Here is a 14064-nt window from a genome sequence, read left to right as displayed (position 1 = left end):
TCATCTGACGCTGAATGAAAACGTCTAAAACCCAATTTAAGGAATAATGTTTATCCTACAACAGTCTTTTTCAAAAAAAAATTCCGGGGACCCATTTTTATCAACCGGCCGACCTTTGCGACCACACCGGCCGACCTTTGCGACCACACCGGCCGACCTTTGCGACCACACCGGCCGACCTTTGCGACCACACCGGCCGACCTTTGCGGCCACACCGGCCGACCTTTGCGGCCCACCATTTTCTCTTACCTGTTTGTTGCTGACAAAAATGGAGGAAATGGTTTTGGTTCCCTTTGGCCCCAATGGTCCCTTTGTCCCTTTGGCCCCCCCCAAACTTGAAAAAAAAGGCTGAGACCGCATTTTTAAAAATGCGGCCGCTCTGCGCATGCGTGCCCAATCATCGGTGCGCCTGCGCATCGTTGTGCGCATGCGCACCAATGATCGGGCATGCATGCGCAGTGCGGCCCAATTTTAAAAATCTGTTCCTGGTCATTTTGAAGCCCGCTTGCAGTCGGTATTATTAAAAGCCGGCTGTTGCGCTCAGATTTGCGCGATCGGGAGCGCCACAACGAATGGCTCCGCGACCCTCCCGACACCTGCCCGCAACCCACCCGCGGGTCATGCCCCTGAGTTTGACAATGTCTGTCGTACAACATTCAATAATGCTAATCTACATTTTAACGTCCCCTACCCAAGTTTGGTCCATATTGTATAATATCCTTACTTAACCAAACTCTATCAATCTCAGGTTTGAAAGAGGATATGGTTTTGCCCTAACTGCTTGAGAGCCAACCCTTTCATTTAGTGCATGGGGGTGATTTGTACCCCAACATTCTGGGTAGGATTTGGTCACAATGCTGAAAGAAGAACAAAGGTGGTATTTGATGCATTGCCACCACTTACTGCCCCTAAATCCATCATCAATTCCACTCGGCACTTTCATTCTGCTACCAGATCATGAGACACATCAACTTCATACTCCCAGAATGCCTTGATCCACTGCAATTCGCATGTCGCCGTAACTGGTCCACAGCAGACACCATTTCCCTGGCCCTACACTCATCCCTCGAGTAAACAACTCATTGACTACAGCTCCACTTTCAACACCATAATCTCAGCCAAACTCATGTCAAAGCTCCAAAACCTAGGACTTGGCACCTCCCTCTGCAACTGGATTCTCGACTTTCTGACCCATAGACCACAACCAGTAAGAATAAACAACAACACCTCCTCCATGATAGTTCTCAATACTGGGGGCCCGCAAGGCAGCGTACTTAGCCCCCTACTATACTCCCTGTACACACACAACTGCGTGACAAAATCTGGCTCCAATTCCATCTACAAGTTTGCTGATGACACGACTGTAGTGGGTCGGATCTCAAACAATGAGTCAGAATACAGGAGGGAGATAGATAACCTGGTGGAGTGGTGCAGCGACAACAATCTCTCCCTCAATGCCAGCAAAACTAAAGAGCTGGCTATTGAACCTGGGTCCCTGATGCTGTGAGGCAGCAGTGCTAACTATTGTGCCACCATGCTGCCCCTTGTCTCGGGGCATTTTATCCTAGCAAAGGCACTATATAAATATAATTTGTTGTGTAATGCCCCATCACTTCCTCAGGAAATCCCAACGCTTTTTACAGTGAACTGATTATTTTTGAGGTATAGAATTTACAATGCAGAAGGAGGTCATTTGGCCCATAGCATCAGCCCATAGAGTCTGCACCGACCTTTTGGAAAGAGCACCCGACCTAAGCTTAAGCCTATGCCTTCACCCTATCCTGTTAACCCAGTAACCCCACTAACCTTTAGATGCTAAGGGGCAATTTAGAATGGCCAATGACAACATGGTGGCGCAGTGGTTAGCATTGCTGTCTCATGGCGCCAAGGTCCCAGGTTCGATCCCGGCCGTGGCTCACTGTCGGTGTGGAGTTTGTATATTCTCCTGCCGTTTGCGTGAGTTCTGCCCCCAGAACCAAAAGATGTGCAGGGTAGGTGGATTGGCTTCGCTAAATTTCCCCTTAATTGAAAAAAATGTCCACCTAACTTGCATGTATTTGGACTATGGGAGGAAACCAGAGCACCCGGAGGAAACGCACACAGACAAGAGGAGCAAGTGCAAACTCCATACAGTCACCCGAGGCCAGAATTGAACCCGGGACCCTGGAGCTGTGAGGCATCAGCGCTAACCACTGTGCCACCGTTCCGCACTAGTGTTGCCACAGTTATTCCCAGAGCGGGGGTGGGGTAAACCATTGATCAGAAACTGGTCTACACTAGCCACATAAACTGTGGCAACAAGAGCAGATTAGAGGCCAGAGATCAGAATTCTGCAGTGAGTAACTCACCTCCTGACTCACCAAAGCCTGTCCACCATCTGCAAGGCAAAAGTCAGGAGTGTGATGGAATGCTCTCCGCTTTCCTGGATGACTGCAGCTCCAACAACACGCAAGAAGCTTGACCCCATCCAGGACAAAGCAGACCACTTGATCGGCATCCCTTCCACCAACTTAAACATTCAATCCATCACCGATATACAGGAGCTGCCTGGGTACCATCTGCAAGAACTCACCAAGGCTCCTTCGACAGCACCTTGCAAACCTTCGACCTCTACCACCTGGAAGGACAAGGGCAGCAGACCTGTGAACATCACCACCTGGAAGTTTCCCTCCACCGTGACTTGGAAACATAGCGCTGCTCCTTCACCGTTGCTGGGTCAAAATCCTGCAAGTCCCTCTGTAACAGAACTGTGGGTGTACCTATGGCCCATGGACTACAGCCATTCAAGAAGATCATTCATTACCAACTTCTGATGGATTGCATGAAAGATACAGCAGCTAATCCACGCATTGCAAAGGTAACAGAAGCAGCAAATGAAATGGATGGTCAGTGGATGTTTTTGGTGCTGTTGGCTGAAGGAGGAATGTTGGTTCAGACATTGTGAATTTCTTCTCTATCTTACAAGTTTCTACTTGAAAGATGTAGGCTGAAAGAAGTTGAGGTAAATAGCTAAAACAAAGCACTAAACCAGCCTTCAAACCACCCACAATCATGTGTAAAGCAACAAGTGTTTAAGGAGTCAGAAGCTAGCTACAATTATCAGGCATTTAGACACAAAGTAAGCTGCAAAGCTACCATTAACGGCGTAATTAAAAGCTTGCATGTCTCTGCAATTCTGGTGCTTTGATTGCAAATAGCAAAAAAGCACACAAACAGTGATTATTGCAGATCACTTGGGAAAACCCTTTGAACCCAGGATACACACAACTCTGTATTTTCCCATAATCATATCTGCAACAAGAATGTCCAATCTCTGGTCCGGTACGGTCATGACCAAACCCTCTCAAACCAGCTTCAGAAGTTCAGGCAACACATTGATATTTGGGCCTATATTTCTTATTCAGTTTTCACCCTATTTGAATTTTGAGGGCCTGAATTTGGGGAGTCATATTTCTTATAACCCCTTTGCTTTATCACTAAATTAGAACATGAGACATATATAAATGAATAGGAAAAGGGGTTTACACTTTCTATGTAACCATGCCCCATGCCTATTACTAGCTCTGGTTGGCTGTATTACTGGAGGTTCATCACATGATCTCCAGACTTGAATCACTGCAGCCTCCCCCCCCCCCCCCCCCAGCAATGCCACCATTGGCCCATCCTCCAGATGCACTGCATTTTCATGGCCAAATGGGAATAAAAAAATACTTTACTACCAATTGGATTAATTTGGATTGTTAATGAAATAGCTTTTCATTCCCCAACTCCCAACCGTTTTACAGCTAAGAAATTAAAATATTCAATGCCCAGATTCCAACAATTTTGTTTAAATGCTCTTTATGATGTTTTTTCTTCCAGGGTGACACAGTGGTTAGCACTGCTGCCTCACAGCACCAGGGACCTAGGTTCAATTCCGGCCTTGAGTGACTGTCTTGTGTGGAGCTTTCACTTTCTCCCCGTGTCTGTGTGGGTTTCCTCCCACAGTCCAAAGATGTGCAGGTTAGGTGGATTGGCTATGCTAAATTGCTCCTTAATGTCCAAAGATGTGCAGGTGGGGTTACAGGATGATGGGGAGTGGGCCTAGGTAGAGTGTTCTTTCGGAGGTGCAGACCTAATGGGCTGAATGGCCTCCTTCGGCATGGTGGCAATTCTATGGTTCTATAGGGCTGCTCACAACAGCATCTTCAATTCCAGAAAACCTGTTGAAAATTTTAGATCCCAAAAGAGAAAATGCTGGAAAAACTCAGCAGGTCTGGCAGCATCTGTAAGGAGAGAAAAGAGCTACCATTTCGAGTCCAGATGACCCTTTGTCAAAGCAAAAATTTTAGATGGTTGGCAACCCTGACTATGTAGCCACAAGGACAAAAAGCACGAGGACCCCGGCCTTTTGATGACATCAGTTGGATGGCCATTGAAATCGATGGCCATGGAAGAAGTTCTTGACACAGCGGATGAGCTGGAACATCCTCCGCCATTTCCATTCATCAGAACCAGACACTGTTCCCTGGTAGTAAGACATGAACTAAACAACATCATTGATTGGTTTAATCCCCAAATTCTTCATACAATGGAATCCCATCATGCTTTCTTTAACATTTGGCAAAGTTCAGTCTGTTTGGGTTACAAGGTTGTTGAGAACTGGCTGCGCTGTTTCCTAATCCAGATTAAACTGATTAAACAGCAACAACCTTTGTTTCGATATCTGAGTTACAATTTTGTTCTTTTTATTTTTTACTTCTGAACACAGACAATAATTATTTGGTACCAGCCACTGAGATTGTACTTTAGTCTGTCTGCTTGCTGATGCATGATTTCAGTTCAGCTTCAGGTGAGCCACAGAACACATTTTTATTGAAATGTTACCTTTGACGGGCTGGGAGATCTCCACCTCTTTCAACAAAGAACATTTTTGTCAGGATTTGTGCCTTGAAAAGCTGTCCACTCAGGCCCGAGAGACTGTGATCGTGTGTTGATCAAAGAAAATATTATCTTTTCCACTACCAACCATCCCTTTAAACCCATAGGAAAATAGGATTTAGCAGCAGGCCATTCTAGCCTGTCCACCAGTCAATAAGATCATAGCTGACCTGGTTGTAGTCTGAACTCCATGTTGCTGCCTGTCTCCACTGTAACACTCAAATCGATTGTAAACCAAAATCTGCCCTGAATAAATTGGACCCAGCCTTCGCTGATTTCTGGGGACGTGAATATCACTTAATAGCAGCACCCCTTGGGAGAAAAAAGATCCACTTTGTCTCTGCCTTAAACAATAAACCTCTTATTCTTAAACTGTGTCCCCTGGGTTTAGTCTTGCATAAGTGGAAACAGAATAAAACTAAAGTGCTGGATAAATTCAGCAGATGTGGCAGCATCTGTGGAGACAGAAACGCAGAGTTAACGTTTTGAGTCCACCTGATCCTGGTACAGACCCCTCAGGATCTTAAGTTTCAACAAGACCACCTCTCATTCTTCTAAACCCCAGTGAGTATAAGTGCAACCTGGCCAATCTTTCTCCAAAAGGTGAGCCCTTCTCTCCCCTGCTTCCTTCATATGTATTTTTAATATATATATATATTTTTTAAAAGGATCCCGCTGTGTGCAATTTGGTTGTGAAGCTTTTTGGGGCATCTAGAGGCACATGAACTGCATTATTTTTTAAAAACCAAGTTATTTCACCCTACAAATACACAAACATAAGTTAGAAAAAAATCACTACAATTTACTGATGAGGATAGAAATAGTGGAAGCTCTTGATAAATTATCTAAAATACTGCAAGGAAATTATTGGCAGAAAATTGAAGGGTTGAAAATGTAACACCACCCTTCAGGTTACAGGTAACCAGGAGACCCAAATTTAAAATCACAAAAAACTAAAGGTTAGTAAAATATTTATACAGGGTAATTTATGGTGGAATTCTCTTACCATAAACCATTGCCAAAAAAAAAGTCACAAATTATTTTGATTGTTCATGTTTTGATTGTTCGAAACAACGTAAAGAGCAGAGATAGGACTAACAATGACAGTTTGAGGGAAAACATCGACAGAATTCATGGACTTCACAAGTAATTTATGTTCAGTAATGTTTCAGGAATTCAGAAGCTGGTGTTGTTTTAATTTTAACCCTTGAACACAAGTAATAACACTGAACAATGCAGATTTGAATGGACCAGTTAGCTGCAAAACCCCATTGCTGGCAACAGGTGGTAGATGTGAGCTGTGTCAATGGTAACAGCCCACGCGCTGACACCAGAATCTATTCTGGGATCTTTTTCCACTACTAGTTTTTTTAGGAAGTGTTTTTTTTAGGAAAAATACTTTAATTCAAAATACCCCCAAAAATTAGCCATATGCCCACTAACGTCGTCCTGAAGTATTGGTACAGTAGGAATGAAAGCAACTTACTCAACTGCTTCACTAAGATCCTCCTTCACCCCATCACCACCTGTGCAGCAACTGCAGGATTCCTCTAAATACAAGTTTGCTTTGAAAGGTTGCTCTGCAGTTTTAGGTCAATTATTGCGACCACCCCTCTCCCCCAGCACCTAGAATGCAGTTACTGAATTGCATGTCATATCAACATTGCACACCGCGGTGTTGGTCAACAATTCATATTCACACGGCCAGGAGGGGAGGCAGAGTGGCAGGTGCAGTGGTAAGCACTGCTGCCTCATGGCACCTAGGACCCGGTTTCAATCCCGGCCCAGGTCACTGTCCATTTGGACTTTGCATTCTCCACGTGTGTGTGTGGTTCTCTCCCACAACCCAAGATGTGTAGGGTAGGTGGATTGGCCACGCTAAACTGCCCCTTAGTTAGAAAAAAATGTGTACTTTATTTAAAAAATCATATGCCCAGGATGTGCATGTTCAGGTTTTATGGATAATCTATAATCCTGGTGTCACTACACGACTCAAACAGCTTTAGTTAGTAGAGCATGTTTTTCATTTAAATAATCATTCAAATCATGTGAAGTGTCCCCACAATAAAAACACTGCTTACTTCAGCAAAACAAATGCTGTATGAAAGCTATTTTTCCCCCCAACATTTGATCGTCAATTCGATGGGCTGCAAAGTGGTTAGCACTGCTGCCCCGCAGCACCTAGGATTAGAGTTCGATCCCGGGTCACTGTCCGTGTGGAGTTGCACATTCTCTCCGTGCGTGCGTGGGTCTCATCTCCACAATCCAAAAGATGTGCAGGGTAGGTGGATTTCCCCCACTAAATTGCCCCTTAATTGGAAAAAAATAATTGGGCACTCTAAATTTATATTTAAAAAGTAATTCTATTGTCAATTCTAATATTAAGTAATTGCGAATGTTAAATCCCTCATCTAATAATTGAATCACGACATTAAAATGTCAACTAGAACGGGTTCCTGTTAAGGGTGGTGCTGAGAAAACTGAGAATGCTGAAGGTTACACCTTCAGGAGGAAAACCCGTGGATCAGCCCAGGACGCTTGGAATTGGATTCACCATAAACAAATTCATCAACCAACCGACTCTTCAGAGTTCCCTGTCGGCATCAACGAGTGCCTCATGGCCCTCCATCTACAACTTGCTGAGAACCAGCAGGCAACTGCTATGGCTGCCTATTCAATGAGTCCCCAAAATAGCTTCCATTCCACCCTGAACACCATACTCTCCAACATTCCCAAGGAAGATACGATCATCCTCCTTTCCAACACCATGGTTGGAAAGGACTCCCACTGCTGGAAAGGAACCATTGGAAAGGAGTCTGGAACTGGAACTTCAACAGGGTTCTCCTGCTCACCAACTTGTCATTAAATAAATTGTTCTGCCAAAACGACAAGGTCAAAACTTCCTGGAGACATACCCGATCAAAGCACTGGCACATGGGGAACTACTGAGGAATCTCCCTACTCTCCATCGCCAGGCAGATCATCACCCCGCATCCTCACCAGTCGCAATCTCCCAGTTTCTGAAAAAATCCTTCTGGAAAGTAAGTGTGGCCTCCTGCCAAACGGTGGAACAACATGATTTTCACTGCTCAACAGTTACTGATTAAGGAAATTAACTCAATCAGGAAATTCTGTTGCCAACCAGCTTTCATTTGTCATTTTCGTAACGTTTTTTTTAATCACAATGCGATCCAACTGGAAAAGGCTGGAAACTACAATGAGCTCCAAACACAGCTAACCAGTCCAGGAATTAGACCGGACAGCAATGGGTGGTATACTGGGATGAAACGTGTGAAGTTAAAACTGAAAATGGCATGAGAAACGGAAAGTGCCGGAGCTGTGCAGATCTGTCATAATCAATTATACGAGTCAGCTCAGGTGTTGAGGTGGTTTGGGCAGATGGGACCTACTATACATTACACCATACCAAATAAGTCAAGGCACAAACACAGAATTTTCAGTTTGAGTTGAGACCCATCGTTTTGACCAGCAATTCACCTGTTAACAATTCTTCCTTTTCAGCTAGCGGTGTAATTTGCTATTGGATGTATCAATTGAATTTGCCTCTCGCATACTCTAGAGTGGACATGAGAGCTTAACCACCAGGTGTGTGTGTGGGGAAGCTTTTTTCTCATATCACTTATCCTTCTTTTGTCAATGACTTAAAATCTGTGCTGTATGCTTTTCGGCGAGTGGAATGAACGTAATGTGTGTTTAACTTTTTTTTTTGCCTTGGGAACCAGGTAGTGCATTTTTTATCCCAATCAATTACAACTACTAACCCTAATACTTTCATTTCATAGAATTTACAGTGCAGGAGGCCATTCGGCCCATCGAGTCTGCACCGGCTCCTGGAAAGAGCACCCTACCCAAGGTCAACACCTCCACCCCATCCCCATAACCCAGTAACCCTACCCAACACTAAGGGCAATCTTGGACACGAAGGGCAATTTATCATGGCCAATCCACCTAACCTGCACATCTTTGGACTGTGGGAGGAAACCGGAGCACCCGGAGAAAACCCACGCACACACGGGGAAGATGTGCAGACTCCGCACAGACAGTGACACAAGCCGGAATCGAACCTGGGACCCTGGAGCTGTGAAGCAATTGTGCTATCCACAATGCTACCGTGCTGCCCCTATTATAGATCTTTCACACTCTGAAACACATGTTCTTCTCACACAAAATTATTTGCACTAGGAGGCCTAATGTTGATGAAGAACTAACTCCACATTTTTTGAGTTATCCTTACACTCGCCTCTCCCTTGGAGAATCTTGTGGAGTGTAGTGTAAGATTCTTGAGGCTGATTGCACAACCTGCTTTATTGAACACTCTGCTCCTTTTGTGGGCGACAAGTCCTGGAGTGGGACTTGAATTCAGGGTTGAGAGACAGGAGTAGCTATCCAACTAACCACTTAATCACCCTACCATTCCAGAACAAAATGGAAATGGTCAGATTTTTGTACAGGAATAGCTTCTGGAAAATAAGTTCAATTCTCCTTTGAATATAAGAAACATTGAAAAATAAAAGGAAGGTTGCAGCTAACGTTTTTACAAAATATAAAAATGGGACAACAGCAAAAACAGTCTCGAACCCAAACTGTAAATTTGAGATATTCAACGTATTAAATTCCAGGTTGTTATATCCAATTTCAGTTATCCAAACGGTATGGTCTGATAGGCACCCTGACGCAAGCTTAAAAATACCAGCTTAATTTCCAATTCTTTCCCCTCTACAGAAATGCCCAGATATAACCTGAACTCCATTGAAAGCATCACCTTATACAGAGCAAGCCTGGGATTTAATCCTCGATCTCTGCAATGTTTACTGGTCTCCGGCAGCTTAGCAGTACAGCCAGACTGCACTCCTCTTAAGTGGCAAGAAATTTGGTTAGCACTCATGCCTTACGGCGCTGATGACCCAGGTTCGATCCAAAGATGTGCAGGGTAGGTGGATTGGCCACAATAAATTGTCCCTTAATTGGTAAAAAAGAGAGGCAAGGAATTATGGTTCCTGCAGTCCAGAAACTACACTTGGGAACAGAGTATGATGCCTGTGCCCTATCAATCAATCACTGCCCAACTTGCATAGGAATGCTGCGGAGCCAGAGAAATGTGTGAGGAAACCGGAGCACCCAGAGGAAACCCACGCAGACAGGGGGGGGGGGGGGGGGGGGGGAAGAATGCAGACTCCGCACAGACAGTGACCCAAGATGTGAATTGAACCTGGGACCCTGGTGCTGTGAAGCAACAGTGCTAACCACTGTGTTACCGTGCCATCCACATAAAGGATATACCAAAAATTCCAACTCCCTAAAAATGTTACCTATGAAATAGCTACCATGGAAACGATTGAATTACTAGCTCTTTTAATGATGTTTTCCAAAAATGTCTAACCAAACCACCCAGAGTCGTTGTTTAAAACACAAGTACAGATTTTAAAGTACTGCTTTTTTTCAAAATAAAGAGCACGTATTGTTTTTAGAGACAATCTACACAAGAAAAAAGTTACAAAAAATATTTGCAGAGGCCAAGCATACACAGGTTTGTTAATTATACACATATGGTTACAGGTGTACTTGCAAAAGTTCTTCTGGAAATATACACAAGGCTTTCTGTAAATGTACATCATGAATGTAGTGTTACATTTCTATATTCAAACCAAGAAAATTGACAGTATCATACATTCACTTACAAGTAGACAAAAAATGCAAAATACAGGTATCTTCTGTACAAAAAGGGTAGTCCACACTTTACAAGATGAACAGGAAGTTTCATTTCTATGGTAACTAGGGAGTCTGTTGCTATGCACAATTTGTTCTACTGTCACAACAAAAAAAAACATTACAATATTTGTAAAAGTTCTATGTGAACAGAATATTAATTTTCCACAACATTTATAAAGGAGAGAGACTACGGTTCCATCGAGTGACAGGTTAAAAAGAAAGCAAGTGTTTTACATTCCCTAAGCTGTATAAAGATAGAACATTTTCCTTCAAAAATTTACTTCTGATTGAAATTTACATTGTACAATACTATATGCTAACGACAAAAGGAAAAAATGTGAATATACACTGAAATGCACATTTTGTCTTATTTTTGTTTTTCAAAGGGTTAAAGTTGGTTCAAACTTTCCACATTTACATTATAGAGGTTTACAAATGTACAATTGTACAGTCAAATTATGCTTCACTACTAGGGTACATTTTAGTTACAGATAAGACATCAAATTGCCAAAAAAGGAAAAAACTACAAATATATATGCAAAGTCTACAACAATTATACACAACATATTTATAAGCATGACCAAACGTTTGGTTGGATTTCATTTTTTCATCTTCCTCATGCTGAACATCTGCAAACAATTCAGCCGCCTTGGCGTGTTCGCTTTCCGTTTTTAAAAAAAGTTTTTATTTCTCTGTGCACCTACCGGTTGAGGGAATAGGAGGCAAGCAGCGCATCATTGTGCGCCAAGGTTCTGCAAGGGTGCGCACAAACAGAAATTCTGTTCCATGGTTAAGTTCAACATGAAAGAGGACCAAACAGCACATCTTGAATTCAAAAGGTCAGAAGGCAAGGAAGCTAGGGGATGGGGCACTCATGCAAATCATAAAAACAGAGCAGGTATTCAAATTTAAAAACACCTACGGGCATAAGGGAAATTATGAAAAAAAGACACTTGAAGTGTCCATTTAATTAATTATTTTTTTCAAAATAACTTCATTTTAAAGTTACTTGTTATACCTTTGAAAACCTGTGTAATTGATTTAAATATAAATTTGCCAAATAATTGCCAAGAAAAGCTCATGTCCATAATGAAAAAGATAATTACAAGTATTTTTCAATTTCTTGCATATCTTACTGTCACAGCAGGAGTATATTAGAACTGAATCTGCGCGTATCGAAGCCAGATTTCACCAAAAACACTCTGAACTTTTCTCCTTTTTGTACACTTAAGTGGGGGTGACAAAAATATCACAATTTTGGTGTATCACATGTACTTTTTTTTTATCTTAAACCTTATGTACAACTATTTCTATACATCACTGAGACACGGTAGAAAAGCAGGGCAGTGATCATTTCTAAAAAAATTAACCAAAAAGTGTGTGAACATCTCCTGGAAAATATAGGACTTTGGGAATTGCTAAGCATCATATATATATATACATACATAACAGGCTTAAAATAAAATTTATAAATGCTTTCACCGAAGAAACTAAATTGGTTTGCTTTTGCTAGCGTGTTATGGCAACCTAAAACCAAGGTGTTTTTTTTTAAGTTAAGAGCCTGCAGGGGTAGAGGATTAGGCTGCTGGTTGTTACGTCAGTCAATCACGTTTTAGTCCCCCAAGAAAGGAAAGGTGGGAGGAGTTAATCTGCTTTAAGAAATTCACATTTACAGCATTCCATTTGGTGGCCCACCGATTGGGCCCAGGTCCACTCCGTTCTTCATGTAATATTTTTCAAGTTTGGCCAAGATGTGCTTTCCGTAGGTGTATTTGCGAAGAGTTGCAATGTGAGGTCTGATCTGGAAAGAGATTTTGAACAGCAAATTACTAATGCCACTGAATAAAAAGTTCCCTCTCGAAGTGCAGGCGCCATTGACTGGCCTGAGTTAGCATCAGTTATGAAATATCTTGTTCAGGGCTCAACTCTCGTCAACCAACATTACTACCTCATTGTGACAACTTTCAGCCACACAGTGGTGCATGTTTACAGCAATTTACATTCAAAGTGTTAAGTCATCACAGTGTAGTCGCAGAATATGGGAGCTGGTTTAAATTCCCGCACCGGTTGAAGTGATTCATAAAGGCCCCGCCCTCTCACTCTTGCCCGAGGTGTGGTGACCCTCAGGTTAAATCATGACAAGTCAGCTCTCTCTCAAAACAGAGAGCAGCCTACGGTCCTCTGGGTCTGTGGCGACATTTAGTCGCAATAGCGAAAATAATGCCCCAAATTTTCAAATTACTTTCTTTGGTTAATACAATATATAATGGAATAACTATTTTTAATATTTTGGCTAAACTAAAGGAAACAAGAGCTTTGAAAAATATGCCTATATCTTATTAAGTTGAAATTGTAGCAAACATTTCTGCTGCATTTTGCTACCTCCCCTAGTGGTTAACGTTGCTGAGCCACAAAGACATGGAAGCCCTTTTCTCAGATCACCAATCTGCGTTGAGATAGCTGATCTCAACCAAGATAGCAGTATGCATTACTGCAACTGGCCTGAGGGAGGGCAAGGCAGAGCATTACGTGGACAAGGATCCCTCTTCCCTGGTTGCCAATTGGGGACGGCTACGGGATCATTTGCTCACACCTGAAAAACAGATTGCTTGGACAAGGTAACAGAGGATGACTCAATACTGTATCTATCAGCATAATAGCTAATCTCATGAAATACAGATTGATCCATGAACACAAATTAATAGCCACTGGTTCATACGCAGGGACATTTTACAGTAAAATTTCAAATAGTCGCTGAGTAGTACACAAATTTAATATTGCTGAAAAACAGCAAATGGCAAGTCGCTTCCGCTGTTCGCAATAGGCAGGTTACTGACTGTATTAAACCAACTATGCTTGCAAAACTCAGAAAATAGCATTAGATTTGATTCCATGATCAAGGAGCACTTGCTGAACAATCCAGAGTGTGCTAAGAATTACATTAATAAAAACGTATGATCAGTTGGGTTTGCATGCTTGCTGGAAGCTGCATATATTCATATACAAGGACCTGCTCTCTGCAGGAAAAAGGAATATGTCCAGATATTGCACCTTTCCTGAATAAACAAAAGCATGGGGGAAATAATAGCACCCTGGTGCAGTCACCATGGTAATGTCTTGACCAGAGCCAACCTGCCAACCAAACAATGCCCCCTTTTGCATGAAGTGTAAATTGTTGTTCCCTTGCAATTTGGCATTCTTTCACCTGCCCTGATGAGTGCAAGACAAAAAACCTCCATGTCTCTTTTCCCCAGCAATAAAACTTTCGGTGACCGAAAGATCCTGGGCAGATTCAAAACATTTACAGAAATTGGCGGCACTGACACGGAGTTTTCAGTCCTTGAGCCATTTATCAACAAGTAGCAATGCTTTCAGGAAAATGCAAAACATTGTAGAGACAACGCTTTAATGGTC

At 42.6% G+C, this 14064-nt stretch overlaps 1 protein-coding gene across 14 annotated transcripts in view; it reads right to left on the bottom strand.

The window, feature by feature from the left end:
- Positions 1–10276: 10276 nt before the first annotated feature.
- The window catches only part of LOC140412215 (pumilio homolog 1-like), a 208390-nt gene continuing 204602 nt past the window's right edge, over positions 10277–14064 (bottom strand). For all 14 annotated transcript variants that reach the window (XM_072500813.1, XM_072500806.1, XM_072500805.1 and 11 more), the window contains one exon: positions 10277–12451. In XM_072500813.1, the coding sequence (XP_072356914.1) occupies positions 12320–12451 (132 nt within the window). In that variant the 3' untranslated portion in view covers positions 10277–12319. The remainder of the gene's footprint in view (positions 12452–14064) is intronic.

This window comes from Scyliorhinus torazame, chromosome 1 (assembly GCF_047496885.1).
Source record: "Scyliorhinus torazame isolate Kashiwa2021f chromosome 1, sScyTor2.1, whole genome shotgun sequence".
NCBI lineage: Eukaryota > Metazoa > Chordata > Chondrichthyes > Carcharhiniformes > Scyliorhinidae > Scyliorhinus > Scyliorhinus torazame.
Note: the sequence above shows the minus strand (reverse complement) of the source record. Positions and strands in the feature narration are given on the sequence as shown.